This window comes from Felis catus, chromosome E3 (genome assembly GCF_018350175.1).
Source record: "Felis catus isolate Fca126 chromosome E3, F.catus_Fca126_mat1.0, whole genome shotgun sequence".
Classification (NCBI taxonomy): domain Eukaryota; kingdom Metazoa; phylum Chordata; class Mammalia; order Carnivora; family Felidae; genus Felis; species Felis catus.
The window spans coordinates 41324336-41351192 of NC_058383.1; the positions used below are offsets into that span (position 1 = coordinate 41324336).

Consider the following 26857-nt stretch of genomic DNA (forward strand, 5'->3'; position numbering starts at 1 on the left):
CTGTGACCACTTCTTCATTCTTCGAGGAGGCGAGACAAGGAACCCCTGTCATTGAGGTAAAGAATCCTGCCAGGGTGGTATTTGCATCCCCCAGGGTGAAGGAGCATTCCTGTCATTCCCCACCCTTCACCAGGGGGTGTTCTCATCTTTTGGAATTAGAGCATATTTTTGAATGCTTATTTACTATGTGTATACCTTCTTTGTCCAGGTGTCTGTTCAGATATTTGCCCATTATCAATTAGGTTTTTTTTTTTTTTTATTGTTGACTTCTGAGAGGTTTTTGTATGTTTTGAATACAAATGCTTGATCACATATGTGTGTTGCAGAAATTTTCTTGCAGTTTGTAGGTTGTCTTTTAGTTCTCTGAACAAGGTCTGTCAGAGTAGAAGTTTTAATTTCATAAACCTCACATTATCATTTAGTTTTCTTTGTGGATGGGCGTTTGGTGTTGTGTGTTAAAACTCATCACCAAACCCAAGGCCATGTAGATTTCTTTCATGTTTTCTTTTTGATATTTTGACAGTTGTATTTTATTTTTTTAAAGTTTATGTATTGAGAGAGAGAGAGAGAGAGAGAGAGAGAGAGAGAGAGGGAGAGAGAGCATGTGGAGGGGCAGAGACAGAGGGAGAGAGAGAATTCCAAGCAGGCTCCTTGCTGTCAGCGCGGGGCCGAACTCACCAACGGTGAGATCATGACCTGAGTCAAAACCAAGAGGCCAACGCTCAACCGAATGAGCCACCCAGGTGCCTGGTAGTTGTGTATTTTAAATGTATATAAAAGTTTGGGTGAACTGTGGTGTAAGTTATAAAGTTCTTGTCCACGTTGCATTTTATGTGTTTTGCAATTATTTATATTTATAAATATAATATATATATGTATATATATATTATATTATATTTCTGGAGAAGTCAGCATTTGACTGGAGACTCCATTCATTTGAAAATTTCCAAAATGTGGGGCTCAGTCCGTTAAGCCCCCGACTTCAGCTCAGGGTTCCCGAGTTCAAGCGCCATGTCTGGTCGTACGCTGACAGCACGGAACCCGCTTCAAATCCTCTGTCTCCCGCTCTTTCTGCCCCTCCCACCACCCGCTCTCACTCTCTTTCTCTCAAAAATAGAGAAATATTAATTTTTTTTTTCTCTAATGTAATGGGGGGGGGCGCCTGGGTAGCTCAGTGGGTTAAGCGCCCTACTTCAGCTCAGGTCATGATCTCAATGTGTGTGGGTTCGAGTTCCGTGTAGGGCTTTATGCTGACAGCTCAGAGCCTGGAGCCTGCTTTGGGTTCTCTCTCTCTCTCTCTCTCTCTCTCTCTCTCTCTCTCTCTCTCTCTCTCTCTCTCTCTCTCTCTCTCTGTCTCTCTCTGCCTCTCCCCCGCTTGTGCCTCCGTGGAACCGAGTGCACCGCATCCTGCACTGCCTCCACCGCCCGCAGGGGGCGCCCAAGTCCGGCTCCAGGACTCAGGCCGGGCATGCGCGCTCTGCCGGCGTCTTCTGCCTGCGTTCGCAGGACCCCGGCCTCCTCAGGACCAGCTGTGGAGGCTCTGGGAGGATGTCGGGCCGTGTTCAAGCTGACAGAAATTCAGTCTTCCTTAGGACCCCCTGTGGGAGGTTGGGGGGACGGAGAGCCGCGTCCACGCTGACGGGAGCCCGGACTCCTCATGACCCTCTGTGGGGGATTTGGAGGGACATGGGCCCGCGCCCACGCTGAGGGGAGCATGGGCTCCTCAGGACCCGCGCTGGTGACTTTGGGAGGACAAGGGGCCCCGTCCACGCCGACAAGAACCCGGTCTCCTCAGGACCCGCTGTGGAGGCTTCGGGAGGACGTGGGGCCGCGTCCACGCCGACAAGAACCCGTCTCCTCAGGACCCGCCGCGGGAGGAGCAGGTGAGGAGAAAGCGAGGCCCGGTGAGGAGGAGCTTCCGAAGCGGGGAAGCTGAGCGGGTCGGTGTTCAGGGGACGCGGCGGGGAAGGGCCCGGCATGGCTTGGCGCGCGGTGACACTCTGTCCCCCGCGGGGCTGTGCGCGCGGCCGTCGGGTCTTCCCGCTCCGGGGCCGCGGGGCCGCGCGTGCGTGTTCCTGCTCCGCGCCGACTCGGTTCCCGCCGCGTCCTCCCGCAGTTCGCGGTCCGGGAGCAGGTGTCGGGGCGGTGCTCGCGCTCCCGCCACTCTGGCCGCGCGGGGTCCGTCCCGCCTCCGCGCGCGCGGCTCGGGGTGTCGGCCCTGTGTCTGCGACGGCGTCGTGGGGAATTCGGTGCGATGGCCCCGGATCGGCAGATCGCCCCGGGCGGGGCGGACGCGGTCACAGGGTCGGTTCCTCCACGGCCGGGGGCACAGATTGGCTTTTCATCCCTGTGCGTCTTCCTCCGTTTCTGTCCCCAGTGTCCTGTCCTCAGAGAGCAGGTCTGTCACCTGCTTGCTTAGATTCCCAACCCCCCAACCCCCGCCCCCCGCCGGCACGTCGTTCCCTGTGATGCGGTTGTAAATGGGACCGTCTCTTCGCTTCTCTTTCCGACGGGTCGTGGGGAGTGTGTCGATGTGCACGTGGTGTCTGTGTGTTGGTCTCGTGTCCTGCGGGTGCGCTTACTTATTAGTTCCGTTTACCTTAAATAGAACGCCGCCGGTTCCCACCGGCAAAAATGGGTTGATTTGGGAAGAAGAGAGCATTCCCCCCCCCCCCCCCCCCCCCGTGACTGGCGTATTTCCCTCGGCACGACGACTGCAAGGTTCAGTCCGTGTCGTGGCAGGTGTCAGAATTCCCGCCCTTGGGGAGGCCGAGGCTGTTCCGTCGCGTAGAGGCCGCATCGTGTTTATTTATTTGTCCGGCCGCGGGCTCTCGGGTTGCTTCCTCTTCACAAAGAGGCTGCAATGAACACGGAACAGGAATGTCGGCTCAGGGCTTCGCTTTCAGTTCCCGGGTGTGTGTGCAGAGGTGGAGTCTGTGTTAGTTTCCTGAGGAGCCACGTGCTGTTCTCTGCGGCTGCGCCGTGTTGCTTCATTCCTTTCTAGGACAGAATAATATTGCTGTTCGTGGGTCTGCCCCAGTTTGTCTGTCCGTCACCCCCAAGGGTCATTTGCATACTTTCTACCATTCGGCTACTGTGAGCAGTGCTGCTGTGTGTGTTTGTGCACGTGCTCTTTTTTCAAACTACTGTTTTCAATTCATCCGGATACACATCTAGGGGTAGAGTTGTTGAGTCACGTGGTAATTCTACGTCTTCATCTTTTTGAGGAAATGCCAAACTATTTTACACCTAGGCTCCACCCTGTTACGTTTCCACAAGTTCGGTTTAAGGGTTCCAATTTGTCAATATCTTTGCCACCATTTGTTATTTTGTAGTTTTCTTGATTATAGCAATTTTTGTGTAAAAGAGTAACTGTGGTTTAAATCTTCATTTCCATAAGGATTAATGATGTTTAACATCTTTCCATGTCTAATCACTATTCCTATGATCTCCCTGGGGAAAGGTGTATCCAAGTGCTTTGTCCATTTTAAAAATTGGGTGTTTTGTTGTGGTGGTTGATGATGACGTGTTGTACAAACTATTTACGTATCCTATAAAACAGACTCTTACCAGACAAATAATGTGCATGTATTTTCTTCCATTCTAGACATTGTCTTTTCACTTTTGGGATTGCACCTTTTGCTGTCCAGAGGTTTTTAATTTTGGGGAAATTAAATTCATCTATTTTTCTTTCCTTGATTGTGCTTTGGTGTCAGCTCTAAGAGCATTGTTAAAGTCAATGGTCATGAACATGTATCTCCATTTATTTCTCCCAGAGTTTATGTAAGTTTACCTCTTACATTCAAGCTTTTGGTCCACTTTGAGTTAATGTTTTTATGTGGTGTGAGGGTAAGGGTCCAGTTTCATTCCTCTGCGCATGGATAGCCAGTTGTCTAGCACCCTTTGTTGCAAAGACCATCGTTTCCCCAACACCATGTTGTCCACCCTTGCCAAAATTCGGTTGATGATTGATGAAAGGGTATATTTCTGGGTTTTCATTTAAATACCACTGATCTCTATGTATATCTTTATGACAGTATCACATTGTTTATTTATTGTTGCTTTGTTTTGAAGATCTGAAATGGGGAAGTATGCGCTTCTACCTTTGATGTTTTTCAATTAGAGTTAGGGTTTTAGGGTTTAGGGATTAGGGGTTAGGGGTTAGGGGGAGCGGTTAGGGCTCGGGGTTTGGGGTTCAGGGTTAGGGTGTTAGGGTGTTAAGGTTTGGGGTTTGGGTTCGGGTTCAGTGATCGGGGTTTTGGTTTCGGGTTGGATTCGGGGTTCGGGTTCTGGTTGGGATCGGGTTCGGGTGTAGGGTTTAGGGTTAGGGTTTAGAGTTAGGGTTTAGGGTTTGGGTTCCAGTTTAGGATTCGGGTTAGGGTAAGAGTTTAGGGTTAGGGTTTAGGGTTTGGGTTAGGGTTAGGGTTTAAGGTTAGGTTTAGGTTATGGTTTAGGGTTAGGGTTAGGGTTATGGTTAGAGTGTTAGGGTTGGAGGGTTAGGGTTAGTTATAGGTGTTACGGTTAGAAGGTTAGGGTTAGAGGTTCAGGGTTAGGGTTCGGGTTAGGATTTAGGGTTAGGTTTAGGGGTAGGTTTCAGTTCAGGTTTTATGTGTTTTTCTGGATCAGGGGTCTCGGGTTAGGGTCAGTGGTTAGTGTTAGGTGTTAAGATTAAGGGTAAGTTTTAAGGTTAGTGTTATGTTAGGGTGATGGTTCAGGTTAGGGATTAGGGATTCGTGTTAACTTTTATGGTTTAGGTGTTAGTGTGTAGGATTACGTTAGAGGTTAAGGTTAGGGATATCTCCCCTGAGGTTCCTCGTCCTGAGTCCACAGCAGTGCATTTGTCTCCCCAGAGGACTCAGTGGAGGTTACATGGGATGGTGTAGGTCAGCATTAGTCTTTTCATTGCAAGTGAGGATAAATATATTGGACACTGGATGGTAGCTCCCAGGAATCCTCTCGGGTAGCTGCAGGATGGCCTGGGAAACGACTTAGTGATGTTCCAGGTTCCATGCCGAGTGACCGTGCACCACTTCTGGACCCCAGGTGCATGGTGTTGTCAGACTTTGGTATTGGTCGCCTGGGAGAGAGCCTTAAATAGGGCTAGTTGTCATTCCAGGTATGTTACCAGGGCTGAATCGACTCCTGTCTCGTGATCTCCCTTGAGGTCTGAAGTGAGTTTCCATGCTACGGTGCAGGTCAATTGTAGGGTTAGGGTTCGAGACAGGGTTAGGTTTTGGTTGAGGGTTGTGGTTACTGTTAGGGCTAGGGTTAGGCTTAGTTCCCAGTAGGGTTAGGGTTAGGTCCCAGGAGGCTCCAGGCGATGAATCCACAGCAGTACAGTGGTCTTCCCGAAGCGCTGAGTTGAGGGCACCAGGGAGAGTGCCGGTCAGGATTAGTCTTTGGATTCCTAGCCCAGACAACTAACTCTATGGGCCACTGGTCGGTTAGGCCTCACGATTCCTCTGGTGCAGCTCTAGTCATTCTTTAGAAATGACATGGTGATGTTCCAAGTTCCATGCCGAATATATCTGCACCGATTCTTGAACCTGTGTGTGTGCTGTTGTCAGATGTTTGAACTGGGTCCCCATGGGGAAAGAATTATAGCTAGGGTGAGGGTTAGGGTTAGGGTTAGTTCCCAGTAGGGTTAGGGTTAGGCACCCACCACCAGGGAGGGTGCCAATCAGAATTAGTCTTTGGGTTCCTAGGCCAAAAGTGTGGGCCACCCTGCGGTGAGGCCTCAGGAATCCTCTCGTGCAGCTGCAGTTGACTTTGAAAGAGACATGGTGGTGTTCCACGTTCCATGCCACGTATTTCTGCACTGATTCTCGAACCCATGTACGTGCTGTTGTCAGGCTTTGGAATTGGGTCCCCATGGGGAGATAGCCTTAGCCAGGGTTAGGGTTCATTCCCGGATGTCGCCAGGGCTGAAGCGACTTAAGTTTCGTGATTTCCCTCATGGGCTCAATTGAGGGGCCATGCCAGTGTGTGGGTCATGTGTTGGTTAAGGTTTAGAGGTAGGGTTAGGTGTAGGTTGAGGGATAAGTTTTAGGGTTAAGGTTAGGGTTAGGGTTAGGTCCCACTAGTCTCCAGGCACTGAACCCACAGCCGAGCAGTTGTCTCCATTAAGTACTGAGTGGAGCACCCAAGGGAGGGTGCATGTCAGGAGTAGTCTTTGGGTTTCTAGGCTAGACAAATGTATGGGCCACCCTTCAGGTAGGTTCAGGAATCCTCTCGTGCCACTGCAGTCACGCTTCGCAACTTACATGATGATGTTCCATGTTCCATGCCAAGTATTCCTGCACCGATTCTTGAACCCATATGCGTGTCGTTGTCAGACTTTGGAATTGGGTCCTCATGGGGAGAGAGCCTATACTAGGGTTAGGGTTTGGTCCTGGGACGTCGCCAGGGCTAAATCGACCCCAGTTTCGTGATCTCCCTCGAGGGCTGAATTGAGGGCCCATGAGAGGGTACGGTTCAAGTGTATGGTTGGGATTAGAGATAGGGTTAAGTGTAGGATGAGGTTTATGGTTAGGGTTACGGTTAGGGTTATTGGTAGGTCCCATGAGGCTCCAGGCACTGACCCCACAGCAGAGCAGTTGTCTACTTGAAGGGCTAAGTTGACTACAGAAGGAGGGTGCCGGTCAGGGTTAGTCTTTCGGTTCCAAGGCCAGACAAATATATGAGCTACCCTTTGGGTAGGCCTCAGGAATCCTCTTGTGCAGCTGCAGTCATGCTTTGCAAATGACTTGGTGATGTTCCACGTTCCATGCCAAGTATTTCTGCACCGAGTCTCGAACCGGTGATCGTGTGGTTGTCAGACTTTGGAATTGGGTCCTCATGGGGAGAGAGCCTTAGCTAGGGTTAGAGTTCGGTCCATGGACGTAGCCAGTGCTGAAGGGACATCAGTGGTGTGAATTCCATGGAGGGCTGATGTGAGGGCCCATGAGCGGTTGTGGGTCTGGTTTAGTTATAGTGTGATAGATAGGTTTAGGTGTAGGGTGAGGGTTATGGTTATGTTTATGGTTAGGGTTAGGGTTAGGTCCCAGGAGGCTCTAGGGACTGAACTCACAACAGTGCAGTTGGCTTTCCGAGTGGCTACACCGAGTGCACTAGGGAGGGTGCCAGTTAGGATTAGTCTTTGGGTTCCAAGGCAGACACTTAATGGGTCGCTCTTCAGGTAGGCCTGAGAAATCCTCTCTTGTAGCTGCAGTCGCGTTTTGGAAATGACATGGTCATGTTCCAGGTTCCATGCCAAGTATTTCTGCACCGATCCAGGAGCCAATTTGCGTGCTGTTGCCAGACTTTGGAATTGGGTCCTCATGGGGAGAGAGCCTTAACCAGGGTTAGGGTTCGGTCCAGTGATGTCGCCAGGGCTGAAGTGCCTGCAGTCTTGTGATCTCCCGGGAGCGCTGAATTTGAGGGTCCAGGCAAGCGTGCGGATCAAGTGTAGGGTTAGGGTGAGAGGTAGGGTTAGGTCTAGGTTGAGGGTTATGGTTAGGGTTCGGGTTAGGTCCCAGGAACCTCCAGGCACTGAACACACAAGAGTGCAGTTGTCTCCACAAATGGCTGTGTCGAGTCCACTAGGGAGGGTGCCAGGTAGGAATACTCTTTGTGTCCAAGCCAGAGAAGTGTATGAGACAGTCTTCAGGTAGGCCTCAGAAATCCGCTTTGTAGCTGAGGTCGCGCTTTCGAAATTACATGGTGATGTTCCCGGTTCCATGCCGAGTATTTCTGCACCAATTCCCGAACCTGTGTGCGTGCTGTTGTCAGACTTTTAAATTGGGTTCCCATGGGTAAAGAGTCTTCACTAGAGTTACAGTTCGGTCCAGGCATATCGCCAGGGCCGAAGCGACACCAGTGTTGTGAAATCCATGGAAGGCTGACGTGAGGGCACATGTGCAGCTGTGGATCTGGGTTAGTGTGATAGATAGGGTTATGTGTAGGTTGAGGGTCATGGTTAGGGTTACGGTTAGGGTTAGGGCTAGGTCCCAGGAGCTCCAGGCACTGAACCCACAGCAGAGCAGTTGTCTCCCCGAAGAGCTGAGTGGAGTACACTAGGGAGGGTTCCAGTCAGGATTAGTCTTTGGGTTCCAAGGCCAGACAACTTTTTGGTACGCTCTTCGGTTAGTCCTCAGAAATCCTCTCTTGTAGCTGCAGGTGTGCTTTGGAAATGACATGGTGATTTTCCAAGTTCCGTGCCGAGTTATTCTGCACTGATTCTCAAACATGTGTGTGTGCTCTTGTCAGAGTTTGGAATTGGGTCCCCATGAGGAGAGATCCTTAGCTAGGATTAGGGTTCGGTCCAGGGACATCTCCAGGTTTGTACTGTCATCAGTGTTGTGAAATCGCTGGAGGGCTGAAGTAAGTGCACATGCTCAGATGTGGGTCTGGTGTAGAGTTAGTGTGATAGATGGTGTTAGGTGTAGGGTGAGTGTTCTGTTTAGGGTTATGGTTAGGTCCCAGGAGGCTCCAGGCAATTACCCCACAGCAGAGCCATTTTCTCCCCGAAGGGCTGAGTGGAGTACACAAGGGAGGGTGCTGGTCAGGATTAATCTCTGGGTTCCAAGCCAAGACACGTGTATGGGCCACCCTTTGGGTAGGCTTCAGGAATCCTCTCGTGCAGCTGCAGTCGCGCTTTGGAAATGACCTGTTGATATTCCACGTTCTGTGCCGAGTATTTCTTCACCGATTCTCTAAACCATGTGTGTGCTGTTGGTGGAAAATATACAAATGTATATTTTCTGATGGAATGATATCTACATTGATGTCGTTCGTGTGTTAAAGTGCACTAGTATGATTGTTTGACTATCAAGTCTTTAAGTTTTTACTTATTTGTGTACTGGATGCTCTCAAGTTGAGCGCATTTATGTTCACAATTGGATCTTTTTGTTGGATTGTACCTTTTAGTATTATAGTGTCCTTCTTTGTCTCTTGTTGCAGTTTTATTTTTAAATCTATTTTGTCTGATATAGGTATGGCTACTGCTGTTTTTTTTTTTTTTTTGAGACTTTAGTTCTATAATTAGTCTCTTTTAGGTAGAAGATTGATGAGTCCTGTATCTTATTCATTCTATCACCCAGTGCCTTTTATTATGAGGAGAGAGAGAGCACAGGCATGGGAGGGCAGGGTGGGGGAATGGGGGAAGATAGAAAGAGAGAGAATGAGAATGAGGATGTATCTTAAGCAGGTTCCATGCTCAGTGCAGAGTCCACTTGGGGCTCAATTCCATGATCCTGGCATCATAGCCTGAGCTGAATTCAAGAGTAGAAATCTCGGGGTGCCTGGGTGGCTCAGTTGGTTAAGTGCCCGAGTTCGGCTCAGGTCATGATCTCGTGGTTCACGAGTTCAAGCCCCGCGTCGGGCTCTGTGCTGACAGCTCGGAGCCTGGAGCCTGCTTCCGATTCTGTGTCTCCCTCTGTCTCTGACCCTCCCCCCATTCATGCTCTGTCTCTCTCTGTTTCAAAAATAAATAAACGTTAAAAAAATTTTAAAAACAAAAAGATTAGAAATCTCAAACTATTGAGCCATCCAGGTGCCCCTATTTGTCACCCAGTGCCTTTTTTTTGAGCATTTATTCTGTTTCCATTCAAAGTAATTGATAGACATGTACTTGTCTTTTATTACTTGATGTTGGTTGTTTCTGAATCTTTCTGATCCTTTCTTCTTTTTCTCTTTTTTATGGTTTGCTGGGTTTCTTTAGTAGCACAGTTGAAATTGCTTGTCTTTATACACTGCATATGTATTAGTGGTGTTTGATTTGTGGTTATTATTAGGTTTGTACCTAACCACTTCTTCATATAGAAGTCTATATTAAGTTGATAGTTGTTTAAGTTTGAACCAGTTCTTTACTCCTCTCCTCCCCGTGTTGTAGGTATGTAGTGTCATATTTCAAAACCTTTCATATCGCGAATACCTTGGCTGATGTTTTATAGATATACTCATTTTTATTGCTTGTGCGTTTCGCATTTTAATACTGTCACTTTAGGTATTTCTTTTCCATTTAAAGAGTCCCCTTTAACATTTCTTGCAGGGGTGGTTTGTTGGTTATGAACTCGCTTAGTATTTATTTGGGAACATCTTTATCTCTCCTTCCATCTGAGTGATACTGTGCTGGATAGACTCTCTTTGGCTGCAGATGTTTTCCATTTGGCACCTTTACCATACCGTGCTGCTCACTTACGGTTTCAAAGTTTCTTCTGAAAAACATGCAGTGATAACCTTATGGGGTTTCCCTTGCAGGTAACTGCCATCTTTTGTTTTCCTGCTGTTAAAATTTTGCTTTATCGTGACATTCTGCATTTTAATTACTATATGATTTGGTGTGGATCTGCTTCTGTTGAATATATTGGGGGTTCTTTGTGCCTCCTGCTTCTGGATCTGTTTCCTTCCCGCATTAGGGAAATTTTCATCTATTGTGTCTTCAAATAAATTTTTTGGTTCTATTTCTTGGAGTTCTGAGAATGAGAAATAGGACAGGAAAGACCTATTGAAGGTTCTCTGATGAATCACTAGATTTGCATGTGTGGAGGATAGATTTGGGACTCAAATGAATAACCTACCTTTAACTTCAAAGAACTAGAAAAAAACTACAGTCTACGTCCAATGTTCTCAAAAGGGACAAAGTAATCCATATGAGAGTAGAAACCAATGAAACTGAGATCATGAAATCAATAGAAAATATGAAGAAGATCAAAAGTGGGTTTTCTGAAGAGTGAAACAAAATTGTCAATACTATACATAGACTATGCTAAGACAGAGGACCTTATTCAAAAGAATTATAAATAAAAGAGTAGACATTACACCTGATACCAAAGAAACATAAAGGAGACAAAGAGGCGACTACGGCCAAATTAGATGCCAGCAAACCGCCTACCTAGAAGAAATGGATAGATTCTTAGAAACACACAACCTACCAAGACTGTATCAGGAAGAAATAGAAGGTTTGCACAGACCCATTAAAGGAAGACTGCATCAATACAAGAAGATAACCAATGCAAGTAAATTGAGTCAGTAATCGAAATTCTCTCAGGGAAGAAAAGCCCAGGACCAGGTGGATTCACTGGTGAATGTGAATAAACGTTTGTAGAAGAAACTAACAGCAGTTGTCTCACTGATTCAAAAGGAATGAACACCACCAAACTCATTTCATGATACTGGAATTACCCTGGTAGGAGCCAGAAAAGGATACTACCTGAACAGAAAACTATAGGCCAGTATTCCCGTGGTGAATATAGATGACATGTAACATAGTGTGTCAGCTATTCCCAAATAACATGATTTTTTAAAATAAAGTAAAGGAATGAAATAAAAAGTTTAATGTAAAAGAACCTGTTAGTATCTAATCAAGAAAGGCAGTAAAGTTCCAAACTAGAAAGTCATATCAAATTCTATAGCATTCCTATACACTAACCAAATTATCTAAGAAGTAAAGAAAACAATCCCATTTACAATAGCATCAAAAACAATAAAATTTATAGGAATAAATTTAGCCAAGGAAGTGAAAAATCTCTCTACAGAAAACTATAACACCTGTGTACAGAAATGGAAGAAATTCAATTTGGATGAAAGAAACAGGAGAACACACAAGTCAGTGAAAAGCCATCCCACGTCCATCTTTTGCAGGAATTAATATAGATACAATGTCCATACTACCCAAAGCCATATAGAGATTCAGTGCAATCTCTATTAAGACTCCGATGCAATTTGTATGCAATTAGAAAATCATATCCTAAAATGTATTTGGAACCACAAAAAGACCCCAAGTAGCCAATGCAAGAAAGAACAAAACAGAAGGCATCACACTTCTTGATTTCAAGCTGCATTCTAACACAAAGAAATCAGATATATCACTGGCATAAGCACACACACAAGACAAGGGAATGGAAATTGAGAGGCCAAACTAAACCCTTGCATTGCACAGTCAACTAGTATTTGACAAGGGAGTCAAGAATACACAGTGGAGAAGGGTAGTCTCTTTTTAAAAAAAAATTTTTAACGTTTATTTATTTTTGAGACAGAGAGAGAGACAGCATGAACAGGGGAGGGTAGAGAAAGAGGGAGACACAGAATCTGAAACAGGCTCCAGGCTCTGAGCTGTCAGCACAGAGCCTGATGAGGGTCTCAAACTCACGGACCGCGAGATCATGACCTGAGCCGAAGTCGGACGTTTAACCGACTGAGCCATCCAGGTGCCCCGGAGAAGAGTAGTCTCTTGAATAACTGGTGCTGGGAAAAAAGGATATTCACGTGTGTAATGTGTAAAGCTTAGCACCTTATGTTATACCACTCCAAGAATTAACTAGAAATGGATTAAAGATGTAAATGAATGATACAGAAACAAAATTCTTCCTCATCATTTCAGCTCTTACTATGCCAACATGGAGCTGTTGAGGTGGTGAAGGGCTGGGTGGAGAGTAGTCCTGGAAATGGAAGACTGTGTAGAACAGACTTTCTTTAGTAGTCTGGAGTTATCCCTCTGATCCTTTAAGACTAGCCACTTCCTTCCCTACGTTTGCAGACACAGCTAGTACCATGCATGCTGCCAGCAATGCACTGCTTTGTCTCCTCCAACTCCTAAAAGCTCTAGGTGGGACCCAGTGGGAAGGGTGGAGTTTAGTGGCACCAATGATGCCCTGTTGAAGCCAGATGGAGGGGAAGGAGACAGGTACCATTCCAGCTTCATTGGGGTTCAGGTATGTTAGTATTGGTGTTGGATTTTTCACCTTTTACCCTAACACATCTCAAAAGTTTAATTTCTGTCCTGCAGGTCCACGTGGTTTCCAGAACATTTCCTCCTTTCCCAGAAGTGCCCTCCATGTCCTACTCCATGGGCTGCCCTTTATCACTGTCTGTGGGCTTTAGGCCACCTCCACCTTCTCCAAATTGGGGTCCTCTGGGACCTCACCTTCCACCTCCACCATCTGGAAAGATGATATGACCAGTATGAGTTGACTTATAAAACACGTTTTGTCTTTTACTTGTTATGTGTTTGGAGAAGATGCAGTGACGGCACCACAGGGGTTACAGGCCAGCCTGAGTGAGGATGTTGTAACGTGATTCAGGTTTCTCAGGACATGCATGAAATGGGCAGTCATTTCCACGTAGTGAGCTGGGCAACACGTGTCTCTGATAGAGAAGGAAAGAGGCCTTATACATGTGACAGACACAGCACTCCCTAGGATGTTGCTTGTACAGAGACCATGTGCTGGGCTCTCTGAGGGATGAGACACACTGCTAACTTAGTTTCTAGTGAGTTGAGACCTGAGCTGTTCACAGCTGCTTGATTAGTTATAAAAACACCCGAACCAGGGTCCTGTAAACCTTCCTCAAAAGACAGGATCAGATCTCCCTCTTGTCCTCAAGGGTCACCTGAGACACCTGAAAAACCCTCTGCCCCTGGTAAGGGACCCGAGAGTGTGAATGAGTTGAATATAATGAAACATGTGGCGGATGGTTTCTTTTTCTTCCACATAGTCTATGCAGGTCAGAATCAACCTCCATCTACCTCCATCATTTATGAGACCTAGGACGTGGTGCAGCTCCCATGGGGAATATCAGTTGTGTCTCTACCAAGGATGCAGAGAAAGACAAGGTAAATTCTGTTGCCCGTTTCAGTTGCAATGATTTCTGGAAAATTTTATCTGGCCTTGTCTGGGTTTCTATGTCCTCTAGTGTCTTTACTGCTTGATTTACATCCTCACAAGCCTCCAGGCTTCTCCAGTTTAAGATCATCATGTTAGCTAGAGCCTCTGGAAGCCACAAGTGCATGGAGGCTGAGGACCACGTGGCTCTCACTTTGTGTTTTTGGAAATAACTTGAAGAGGATGACACTTCATTGCACCCCAAGTCTTCTGGAGCATCTGACTCCTTCCCCACCTTCTTTACATGGGATTATCCTTATTATTTTCATTTTTTCCTATTTTAGTGTAGGCGATGAATTTGTTCAGAATGTCTGCTATGAGCCTCGTGACTGGAATAGATAAAAACTCTTTCCAACATTATATTGTGTGCTTTGTGCAGTGCTGAGGGTTTTTAGAAAAATTTCAGAATTCATTACTGGTCCTTCTGTGTTGGTAAATATACAATAGAGAATTTCTCCAGTTGTCCCCTTCGTGGAAATACTCTGAATTTTTAGAAGCGGCATGTGTAATCAAAAATGTATATGGAACTGCAGTCATGAAGGGAGAGAATCAGTGATTACCTGCAGGGCCAGTATCTCAGAGTTCTTTTTTTTTTTTTTTTTTTTTTAATTTTTTTTTCAACGTTTATTTATTTTTTGGGGGACAGAGAGAGACAGAGCATGAACAGGGAAGGGGCAGAGAGAGAGGGAGACACAGAATCGGAAACAGGCTCCAGGCTCTGAGCCATCATCCCAGAGCCCGACGCGGGGCTGGAACTCACGGACCGCGAGATCGTGACTTGGCTGAAGTCGGATGCTTAACCGACTGCGCCACCCAGGCGCCCCTCACAGAGTTCTTCAGTTGTGTTTATATGAGCAGGTTCTCTTGTGTCCTGGGAGCAGTTGTAATTGGTACTTTGTCTCATGTTACCTTATGCGAGTTTTACACCTGAAATTGAGACATGTTTCTGTTCATTCTTTTATTTAGAATTTCTACCTCCCTTTTACAATGGGACAAAATAGCTCTGCAATTCATATTGTATTTAAAAGCTGAATTACCTGTGAATTAAGATAAACATACTGGAGACCAATGAATGTGCACAGGTAATGTGTTTCTGTCAGAAAACACATTTTCAGGCCCCCTGCAGGACTCCAGGAATCCCCATCTCCTCAGAGGTCTCTGTGGCCTTGCACAGAAGATGTCTTTGTCAGGGAGGGAAGCAGAGTGAGGACAGGCATGGGATGGCAGGTTGAGCTTTGACCCTGGGGTGGCCCTGAATCTCTGTGTGGTGCTGGGCTTTTCTTTCATTCCTTCATGTTCTGTCTGTTCTCAGTGTGAAAATAAAAAGTCTGCAGATCTGGTGGAAGAGGGTTAGGGTTAGGGTTGCCTCCTGGAATACGCTCCTTTATTAGACCAGCATTACTGCCATCAATCTTCTAGAATAGGACTCCTTGGCTTTCTGCATTTGTAGACATGGGCAGTGACATGTGGCGACAGTAATTTTTCCTTGTGCTATCTGGTACCTTCAGGTTGTAGGTGGGACCTCGTGGGAGGGTAGAGTTTTCTGGCACTGATGCTCCATTCTGCTAGAACCTGTGAATGAACAAGGGGCCAGGTGCTGACACCTGCTTCATTGTGTTTCAGCTCCTGTGGGCGTTCTGCTTCTGTCTGTCATACCAACATACCTGACACTTCTGTTCTGTAGGTCCCTATGGATTCAAGAGGACCTCCTCCTTTCCCAGGTCCACTCTGCAGGCCCTTCCCCACAGATCCCCTTTATCACTGTTCAATGGCTCTATGAGCCACCTCCAGCTCTTTGGTGTTCTCATGGACAGGACTCACCACTTCCACCTGGACTCTTTGTGAGATGATCTGAACAGTATGAGTTGACATGTTCAGCTTCTGTGTTGTTGAGTCTTTGAGAAGATGTAGAGATGGCCTCACAGGCTTTGTAATGCAAGGGTGCTGCTGGATGAGGACACTGTTAAAATTCCTCAAATTTCTCAGGACATGCATATGTTGGGCTGTGTCATTTTCCATTGCTGAGCTGGGCTATATATGTCTCTTGTGGAGAAGGAAAGAGTCTTTTAATAGAAAAGCAGGCATATCAGTTCTGCAGATGTGCCTTGTACACAGTCCATGTCCCTGGCTCTGTGAGAGATGAGGCAAACCCTTACCATCAGGGGCTTCAAGTGTCCTAATGGGGAGAGAGTCACATGCATTAAATGACATGGAACTTCTGATCTACAGTAGTGGAAGCTCCAGTAATGGGTCCTCAAGTACAAAAGATGGAGACATGAATCTCATGGGAATGAATTGGAGGTTGTGCATGAGAAGGGAGAGCTGAGATGGTGCAGAGGGGAGGGTATTAGACTCAGTGAGATGGAGTTGGAGGCCATTTGTGGCAGGGCCCACAACCTGGGCAGGGAGAGTGAGTGCAGCATGAAGTTCACACGGAGCTGCTGCATGGGTTGAAGGACAGTTCATGCAGGTATCATCTCTGAAATTTCATTGTGGCCAAAGTGCACCTAGTTCATTATCTAAATAAAGACTGTTGTTTCCCTTGGTTTTCTGAAGGTTCTGGATCCGTGTGAAAGAATGCCCTGGAGAATTGTATTTTAACTTGGTTCTTATGGGATGCTTGTCTGCCTAAGTTTGTGTGCCTCTGTAAGACTAAATGCGACGAAAGGTTGATCAGCTGTGTGGCTTCCTTGGCCTTCAGCCTGAGTCAGACTCTTAGCGGGGAATTCAGGGTTGATCAGGAAACTCCCCTGCTGGACTCTTGTCACCGTACCCCTGAACCTACTGTCACCACCCTCCATGAAGGTTTGCATCTCTGAAACTTCCCTCACAATTTCCTGAGGCATTGCCTGGGATCCTGCTGTCTCAGTCCTAATGTCACCTCTCAGTGGGGCCATCTCAGAGCCTCAGCTTTGTAATCTGAGAAGCAGGGACAGTGTTGGTTTCTGAGGTCAGTGCGATGAAGAGGTGGTTAAGCACATAAGGAATTTGTAAAATGTATGGGATGAGTGGGCATTCACCCTTCTCAGGGTGGAAATGAATGTATCTGCACACAGAAGATCATCAGATGTTCATTCAATTTCATGAAACTAAGGGTATAATGCCTAAGGCTGGGAGATTGGCAATTCCTGTTTCAAAAGATACAGCAAACACCCCTGTGTTTTTTCTATTAAAATTCAGGTCCGACTTTACAGAGAAGGAAAAGATAAGTATGAGAATATGTACATTCAGGGATCTACATCTAAGATCTGAGGTAGACACACAAATGCAGCCACACAAATATGTGCTCATTCAAGGCCAAGATGTATTGTAGAAGAAAAATGTATAGAGGAGAAGAGAAGATCCCTTTGCAAGAACTCAAAATCACTTTGACGTAGAGGGCAATCAGTTTGAAATTTGTTTTTTTTTTTTTTTAAGTTTTTTTTTAACGTTTATTTATTTTTGAGACAGAGAGAGACATAGCACAAACGCGGGGAGGGTCAGAGAGAGAGGGAGTCACAGAATCTGAAACAGGCTCCAGGCTCTGAGCTGTCAGCACAGAGCCCGACGCGGGGCTCAAACTCACGGACTGCGAGATCATGACCTGAGCCGAAGTTGGACACGTAACTGACTGAGCCACCCAGGCGCCCCTGAAATTTGAATAGGACACGGAACCATTACAAACCAGCTGGTTATTATATATTTAGAGATGGTGTGTAATCTGCCCCTTGGTCTGAATGCTTTCCCTGCCCACCCTGTCCACTCCACTTTGTCCTTCCTAATGTCCCCTAATACACTTGTCACAGTTGGGTTTCTGTGTCAGCGTCTGCTTCCAGGAAGTTCGACCACTCATTCCCTATCAAGTGTATACTTTGGTGTTCCTAAATACGCAGTTAACCAACACATCGTATGTACAGGATTGGTGGAAGAAGACAGATCATTCTTTGGGGTTGTATTGCCTGGAAGGGACCTATAGTTCCATCTGAGGAGTTGGATACGTCCTTTAGGGAGCTCTGGTGGTGGTGGTTAATTCTGTAGATAGATACTCATGAGCACATGGTGCGCATGCTAGTTGATGGGGTTTGTGCTGATGAGCAGGGCAGGTATCTGTCTCCAGGAAAGGGTCTATTTTGATGGCGAGGAATGGATTCAGGAGACCAGTAAGGTGGCCCTTCATTAATTCAGCTCTTGTCCCCTTGTGCACCTTACCAGCTGCCCCCAATAGCACCAATCCAGGTGGCCTCCAAGGGGGCAAATGGCGCAATTTTTGTGGTGAGTCACATGATGTCCCACAAAGCTTTCCCTGTTGCCTTATTGAGGGGTGGGGAGGGCAGAGGTGTATGGTCTGAGATAGATTCCTTTGACACCACCCAGGAGAGTTGTGTGTAAGCCTATGGCTCCTTCTACATCGGCCAATCCAATCCACTTTGCCCCAGGGACTCTGAACCTGTGGGCCCCCTTTTCCTCCCAGCTTAGGGAAGCATCCAGCTCTCCAGCAGGTTTTGGATCATGGCTGGGCCACCATGGGTAAATGTCTGGCTGTCCACATGCTTCCAGCATTGCTATAGCAAATGTCAATGTGAGCAACTGCTGTACAGGGGATTCTCCTCCATTGTGATCGGGGCCTGGGACAAAACATGACAGGAGAAAGGGAGAGACAGGAGGGCCCTGTGCTCCTTGACAGGGCTGCATGCACATAGTAGATATCCTGAAGCCTGGGGAGAGGTGGAGAAAGAGGCAGGCAGGGAGAGACACTGGATGAGTGATAGGGGAACTGGGCAAGTCCTGGAGAGTGAAAGGAAGAAACAGAGAGAGATGTGGTTAGAGAGAAACAGAGACAAAGAGGAAGTACAAGGAGAAAGTAGAGACCTGGTCCAGGAATGTGGATGGGGTGAGATGGGCCAGGGGAGAGGGGATGTATGAGGTGTCTCTGAGTGCTGGGGCAGAAATGGCTGGTATCACGGGCATCAGAGTTCTGTGAGTCCAAGACTCCAACATCCCTGGGGCCAAGCTTTGCAGAGGTCATTGCATTTGAAAAGATGGGTATCCCTCATTTCTCCTGGAATTGTGGGGCTCATCCTCATGTTCTGTCATGGAGAGGGATGTCTTGAGGGAGAGTGTGCTGCTCTTTGGCAGGTAAACTCCAGATCCCGCCCTGTGGGGAGGGAACCCGGACCCATCTCTCTCACTTCCCCAGGCCCTGTTGGATTTCCCCGCCACTCCCTACCAGCTGGTCTTCCTCATGTCCTGAACCCAGGCATCAGGCATTGTGTTGCCCCCAGGTCCGGCAGTCTGGACCTGGCAGAGTTGAACTGCTGATATTGATAAAAAGTATTTGACAAAAAGGTCCATATTCTCCCTCTGGAACTAGCGGTGTGCATCAAGATCATGGGTTTCTATCCTCCTGTCCACTGCCAAACTGAGGATGCCAGATGGTAGGTGAACCCTTTAAAACACCATAGTCTTCTCTTACATCAAATTCAAAGACATTTTCTTCTCCCAGCTTTAATTCTGAAGAGATGGCAATTAGTAATTGAAGGCATAATGGTCCTATAGGAATTTGACCTATATGACCAATGGACATTATTTTATGCATCTGTATCCCTAACGCACATTTCATTAGAAATATTAGCCAAGGATAAATACAGTAAATTCATAACAGATGTGTAGCTCCCTGTAAGTTGCATTCTGACCTTGTCATGTATGTGTCATCAAAGATATCATTAGTGACTTTTCAGGTAAGCTTTCAACATCAAGATGGTGATGTTAGAGAATCTGGTGTAAGTGGAATTTCACAGATTCTAAATTAGGAATGATTTTTTAATATATAATGTTTCTGTTTTTCTTTTTTTGGGGAGAGCCTGAGCGGGGAAGGGGTGGAGAGAGCAGGAGACACCAAATCTGAGGCAGGCTCCAGGCTCTGAGCTGTCAGTACAGAGCCTGACGCAGGGCTCAAACTCATGGACTGCAAGATCATGACCTGGGTGGAAGTCGGACGCTTAACTGACTAAGCCACCCAAGCGCCCCAGAAATGATAGTTTATTGTTCACACATTTGTTGTATTAATTTCAGGCATACATTGTAGTTATTCCATATGTCTATAAATTATGTTGTACTTCAGCACAAGTGTAGCTATCATGTAGAAGCATGCAACAGTATTATTACAGGATGGACTCTCTTCCATTGGCTGTCCCTTGTATCCCTAGGACTCATTCATTCCATAGCTGGAAGCTGGTATCTCTCTCTCAAAGGTGTTAATTCTTTATCTAACCTAAACACTATGGTGGTAAACATGATGACCTCTTGTTCAGCATGTGTAAATTGCTGGTCTATTTTTCTGGGAACGTTACATAAAGCATTACAAAGGATGTCATTACATTAATAAATTCGGTTTCATTCTTCACTCACAAGAAAGGAGAAGGAAAAGATTTTTTATGTTCCAGGCCCTGTCACTAAGACCCTTCCCAATGTGGAGAACAGGCTGGGTTGCTCAGAGCACCTTCGATCCCTCAGCTGAGCGACCAGGGCTTTCAACATTGCAGGAATTCCCATGGTGGCCAGCAGAGAGAGCTCGAGCACCACACACCGGGAGGGCGGTTTCCTCTGCCTGGGCAGTGATGGCCAGCAGAGGGCGCATCATTGGCTTTTCTGACCCAGGAAACCTCAGAGCAGGAAGGGTTGCTGTTGCTCCCAGAGGACACAGGTCCTCTGCCGCTGCCTCAGGACAGAGAGCAGAGCTGCGTTTCCAGCGCGTTCTGCCGCCCACCCCAGGGGAGACCTTGGGAGTTTTGCAGCAACTTGGCATCTCCTGAGTCACCAGAGAGAAGCTGCCTTGTTGTACTGAGTGCTGAGGAGGGGGCGCTGGGTGGCTTCCCTGGGCAAGCTGGTTGCTGAGCACCACAGGCCCTTGCATTTTCTGGGCTGTCCCCATGTTTCATTCCTCCCCTTCCCAGACAGTATTTGAACAAGACATATTTTACTAAAGGACTCATGGATTGCGGGGTCCCACGACATCACCTCATAGATGCAGTCGATGGTTTGTTCCAGATTCGGGCTTGTTTCCGGGAAGAAACCCTGACAGAAATTCAGAAGAACGGGAGCTGCATTCAGTTAGGACGTGAATACATGGAATGCTCATCTCAGGACCTTCTAGAAGAATGAGCTGGGACCCACTTTCCGAGTCCTGCTGGAACCAGAGACCGAGGTAAGGGCACAAACTGTCCCCCACATCATACATGCTTTTTAAACAATTTCATGGTTATTTTTCCAACCTAGTGAAGTGATTGAAAACTACAGAAAACCTGGTAGGTAAGTCTCATTAACCTTATGTTATCTTTTACTGTAAATTCCAGTGAGTAAAAACACAGTGTAATATCAGTTTCAGGTGTACAATATAGAGCAACACTTCAACACGTCACCCGGTGCTCATCCCAGGTGCTTTCTTAATCCCCAGCAGCTGTTTCACCCATTCCCCATCTCGCTGTGGAAGCCCTCAGTTTGTTTCCAAGTTAAGAGCCTGTTTGTCACTGTCTCCCCCCACCCCCCACCTTGTTTTGTTTCATTTCCATGTGTTAGTGAAATCATCTGGTATTTGTCTTTCTGTGACAGTCTTATTTCACCCAGTATAACGTTCTCTCGCTCCATCCACCTCGTGGCCAATGACAAGATTTCATGTTTTTATGGCTAAATAATATTACATTCCATACACTACATCTCAGTTTATTCATCAGTTGATGGATGCTCGGGCAGTTTCCGTAATTTGGCTGTTGTAGAAAATGCTGGTGTAAACATCAGGGTGCATGTATCCCTTTGAAGAATTATTTTTGTATTCTTTGTGGAAATACTTCGTAGTGAAATTGCTGGATTGTAAGGCAGTTCTATTTCCATTTTTTTTTTTTAACAAATCTCCATGATGTTTTCCAGAGTGGCTCCACCTGTTTGCATTCCTACCCACAGTGCAAGAGGGTTTCTCTTTCCCCTTATCCTTGCAACACCTGCTGTTTCATTATTCATTGAGTTTAGTCATGCTGACAGATGTCATGTGTTATCTCATTGTAGTTTTGAATTGTGTTTCCCTGAAGATGAGTAATGTTGAGCATCTTTACATGTGTCTCTTGGCTATGTGTATATCTTCCTTGGGAAAATGCCCATTCATGTCGTCTGCCCATTTTTAGTTGGATTTTTCATTTCTTAGGTGCTGTATAACTTTATATATTTTGGACACTAACCCTTTATCAGATGTCGTTTACAAATATTATTCTTGTAGGTGTTTTAGTTTTGTTGACTATCTCCTTGGTGACAGAAGCTTTTTATTTTTATGAAGTACCATTATTTTTGCTTGTGTTTCCCTTACCTCAGGAGATATATCTACAAAGACGTTTGCAGACAAAGTCAAATAAGATACTGCCTGTGTTAGGTATCCTCTGGGATTTTTATGGTTTCAGGTTTCACACATAGGTATTTATCCGTGTTGGATTTATTTTTGTGTATGTTGTAAGGAAGTGGTCCGTTGTTGTTTTTGTTTTGTTTTCCAGGTTGCTGTCTAGTTTTTACAAAACCATATGTTGAGGAGACTTTTTTAAAGTTTATGTATTTATTTTTGAGAGAGAGAGAGCACGCAGAAGAGGGGCAGAGAGAAATGGAGAGAGAGAATCCCACGCATGCTCTGCACTGCCCTGAGATCATTATCTGAGCTGAATCCACAATCACATGCTTTGGAGCCACCGATGTGTCCCAAGACTATCTTTTTTTATTCCATTGGATATACTTTCCTGCTGTGTTGAGAATTAATTGACCATATAGGTGTGAATTCATTTCTGGGTTTCCATTCTATTGATGTCTGCGTCTGTATTTTTGTTGTTTTTGTTTGCTGGTACCATACTGTTATATTCAGTACAGCTTTGTAATATAACCTAAAGTCTGGAAGTGTGATGTCTGCAGCTTTAGTTTTCTTCTTCAAGTTTGTTTTGGCTGTTTGGAGTCTTTGTCGTTCCATACAAATTTTGGGATTATTTGTTCTAGTTCTTTGACAAATGTTTTTGTTAGTGTGATAGGTATTTCATTACATGTGCAGATTGTTTTGAGGAGCGTAGACATTTTAACAGTGTTTTGTTCTTCCCATCCATGAACATGAAATGTATTTCCTTTTCTTTGTGTCCTCTTCCATTTCTTTCATCAGTGTTTCATAGCCTTTAGAGTATAGGTCTTTCACCTCTTTGGTTAGGTATATTCCTGGTATCTTGTGGTATTTGTGAACCTGTCAATGGGATTGATCCCTTACTTTCTCTCTGTGTTAATTCATGATTCGTGTATAGAAATGCAATACATTTATGTACATTGATTTCTGAATATTGTGACTTGTCAAATTCATATATCAATTCTAGCAATTGTTAAGGGAGTCTTTCATGTTTTTTATAGAGCACATCATGTCAGTTCCAAATAGTGAAAGTGCTACTTCTTCCTTGCCGATTTGGATGTCTCTTATTTCTTTTTGTTGTCTGATGGCTGTGGCGAGGGTTTGCCGTACTATGTGGAATAACAGTGGTGAGAGGGGTCATCCCTGTCTTGTCCCTGACCTTGGAGGAAAAACTTTCAATTTTTCCCCATTGAGGATGAGATGAGCTGTGGGTTTTTCCTAGATGACCTTTATTATTTGCAGGTAGGTTGAGTATCAGTGTACTTTGCTGAGGGTTTTTATCATGAATGGATGTGACATTTTGTCAAATGGTTTTCCTGTATCTGTTGAAAGCATCATATTGTTCATATCCTTTCTTCTACTACTGTGGTGCATTATGTTGATTTGTGAATGTGGAACCACCCTTGCAGCCCAGGAATATATCCCTCTTGATTATGGTAAATGATTCTACTAATGTATTGTTGACTTTAATTTGAAGGTATTTTAATGAGAATTTGTGCATACATACTCATCAGGCTATTGGTCTGCAGTTTTATTAAAAAATTTTTTAACATTTTTTTAAATGTTTATTTCTTTACTTAGAGTACATAAAAGTGAGGTAGGGGCAGAGAGACAGGGAGAGAGAGAATCCTGGCCATGCCCCACACTGTCATGGCAGGTCCAATGTGGGACTGGAACCCACGCACCACAAGATAATGTCCTATTCTGAAATTAAGAGTTGGACAGTAAACCACCTGAGCCACACAGGTGCCGCTGCAGCTTTAAGTTTTAGTAGAGGCTTTATCTGGTTTTGGTATCAGGGTAATGATGGCCTCGTAAGATGAATTTGTACGTTTTCCTTCTTTTTTATTTTTTGTAATAATTCGAGGAGAATACATATTACCTCTTCTTTAAATGGATGGTAGAATTCATGAGTGAAGCCATGTAGCCCTGAACTCTTGTGTTTGGGGGGAGATTTTTTTAATTACTGATTTGATTTCTTTCTGTTTTCAGATTTTATGTATCTTCCTGTTTCAGTTTTGGTAGTTTGTGTGTTTCTAGGAATTTGTCCTTTTTTCTCAGAGTGTCCAATTTGTTGCATATAGTTTTTCATAGTATTATCTTCTAATTATATTTTTGTGGTGTTGACTCTTATTTCTCCTTTCTTGTGATTTTATTTACTTGAGTCCTTTCTCTCTTCTTTGTGAAAAGTCTGCCTAGGAGGTTTTCAAGTTGATTACTGCTTGCTAAGAACCAGCCCCTGGTTTCATTGATTTGGTCTAGTGTCTTTTTGGTTTCTATATTCCTTATTTCTGCCTTAATCTCTATTATTTCCTTCCTTCTGCTGTTCTTCTCATTCCTTTAGTTGTAAGTTAGGATTGTTTGAGATTTTTCTTGCTCTTTAAGGTAGGCTTGTATTGCTATATACTTCCATTGTAGACTGCTTTTGTCTCATTCCAAAGGTTTTTACCAGTGTATTTTCATTTTCATTTGTTTCAGTGTATTTTCTCAGTGATTTCCTGTTTGGCTCATTCATTTAGTAGCATGTTATTTAACCTCCCTTTATTTGTGGCCTTTCCCCCCTTCCCCCCCCCCCCCCCCCGCTTTTTTGTGGTGGACTTCAAGTTTCCTAGCTTTGTGGTCAGAAAAGATGCTTGGTCTGATCTCTGTCTTTGGGTACCTCTTGAAGCCTGATTTGTGAGCTAGAATGTGATCAGTTCTGGAGAATGCCCCATGTGCACTTTAAAAGAATGTGTACTCTGCCTTTTTAGTATGGAGTGTGCTGAATATATCTGTTAAACCTGGCTGGTCCAGTGTGTCATTCTAAGCCATTGTTTCCTTGTTGATTTTCTGTTTACAGGTTCTGTCCATTGATGTGACTGATGTGTTAAAGTCCTCTACTATCGTTATATTATTATAAATGAGTTCCTTTATGGTTGTTGTTAAATGTATTATGTACTTGGTGATCGCATGTTGGGTGCATCAAAATTTACAATGATTGGATGTTCTTGTTTGGCCGTCCCCTTTAGTATGAGATAGTGTCCGTCTTCATCTCTTATTATAGCTTTATTTATTTATTTATTTATTTATTTATTTATTTATTTATTTATTTATTTATTTTTATTTAAGTCTTAGTTGACATACAGTGCACTCTCGGATTCGAGAGTAGAATTCGGTGATTCATCCCTTACATACAACACCCAGTGCTCATCACAACAAGCGCTCTCCTTAATACTCGTCCCACATCTAGCCCAGCGCTGACCCATCTCCCTCCATCAACTTTCACTTTTTTTTTCCTCTAACATTAAGAGACTCATGTGGTTTGTTACCACTCTTCTCTTTTCCTGCCCCCTTCCGATGTTTTCATCTGTTTTGTTTCTTACATTCCACATGAGTGAAATCATATATTTGTCTTTCTCTGATTGACATATTTCACTTAGCATAATACATTCTAGCTCTATACACATTGTTGCCAATGGCAAGATTTCATTCTTCTTGAAGCTGAGTTATATTTCATTGTATATACGTATATATGTATATATGAACATAGATATGTGTATACATATGTATACGCGTGCGCGCACACACACACACACCCACACACCACAACTTTATACCTTCATCTATTGATGGATACTTGGGCTTTTCCATAGTTTGGCTACTGTTAATGCTGCTATAAATACTGGGTGCATGCGATGTCACTATTAGGTATTTACCCAAAGGGTACCAAAATAGAGCCTGGTTTTAAAGTTTATTTTTCCTGATATAAGTATTGCTACTGGTTTTCTTTTGACATTATTGGCATAAATGTTTCTTCATTCCCTCTCTTTAAATGTGCAGGTGACTTAAGTCCAAATAAGGCTTTGTAGGCAGCATCTAGATAGATGTTGTTTTTGTTTGTTTGTTTTGTCCATTTTGACACCCTATCCAATGTCTTTTTATTGGAGCATTTAGTCCACGAACATTCAGAGTGATTATTGATAGGTATATATTGAGTGCCATTCTACTAGTTGTTTTGCCATTGTTTCTTGATGTTTTCTCTGATCCTTTCTTGTCTGTAACACTTTTAGTCTTTCACTTCCACTCAAAGAGCCCGATTTAAATATTCCTTTCTTTTGACCGGTAGTACATTTCTTTACTTCTTTTTAATATTTCTTCTTTTTTAAATTTAAGCCCAAGTTAGTTACCTTATAGTCGAATACAGTTTCAGCAGAATTTAGTGATCCGTCAAGTACAAAATATACCCAAATACTCATCCCAAGTGCTGCCCGTAATGCCCATCACCCATTTAGCCCATACCCCTATTCAGTAACCCTCCTGAAACCCTGAGTTTCTTCTCTGTATTTAAGAGTCTCTTAGATCGTTTGAATCCCTCTCTGTATCTTATTTTTGTTTTCCTTTCACTACGTTCATCAGTTGTATTAAATTCCACAGAAGAGAAATCATATGACATGTGTCTTTCTCTGACATATTTTGCTTAGCATAATAAAGTAAGGTTCCATTCACGTTGTTGCAAATAGCAAGATTTCATTGTTTTTGATCGCCGAGTAATATTCCATTGTATGAATATACCACATCTTCTTTATCCATTCATCTATCAATGGACATTTGGGCTCTTTGCATAATTTAGCTATTGTTGATAATGCTGCTATAAACATTGGAGTGCATGTGCCACTTCGAGTCAGCATTAGTGTATCCTTTGGATAAATACCTAGTAGTGCAATTGCTGGGTCCTAGTGTAGTTCTATTTTTAGTTTTTTGACGAATCTCCATACTATTTCCCAGAGTGGCTACACCACTTTGCATCCCATCAGCATTTCAAAAACATTCCCTTTCCCTGCAT

The 26857-nt window shown here is 44.7% G+C and overlaps 1 protein-coding gene across 1 annotated transcript in view; it reads left to right on the forward strand.

Annotated features, from left to right (window-relative positions):
• IL9R (interleukin 9 receptor) overlaps positions 1-20823 on the forward strand; it is a 45185-nt gene extending 24362 nt beyond the window's left edge. The window contains exon 8 of the mRNA XM_045047383.1: positions 20667-20823. Coding sequence (XP_044903318.1) covers positions 20667-20780 — 114 coding nt within the window. The 3' untranslated portion in view covers positions 20781-20823. The remainder of the gene's footprint in view (positions 1-20666) is intronic.
• Positions 20824-26857: the final 6034 nt, after the last annotated feature.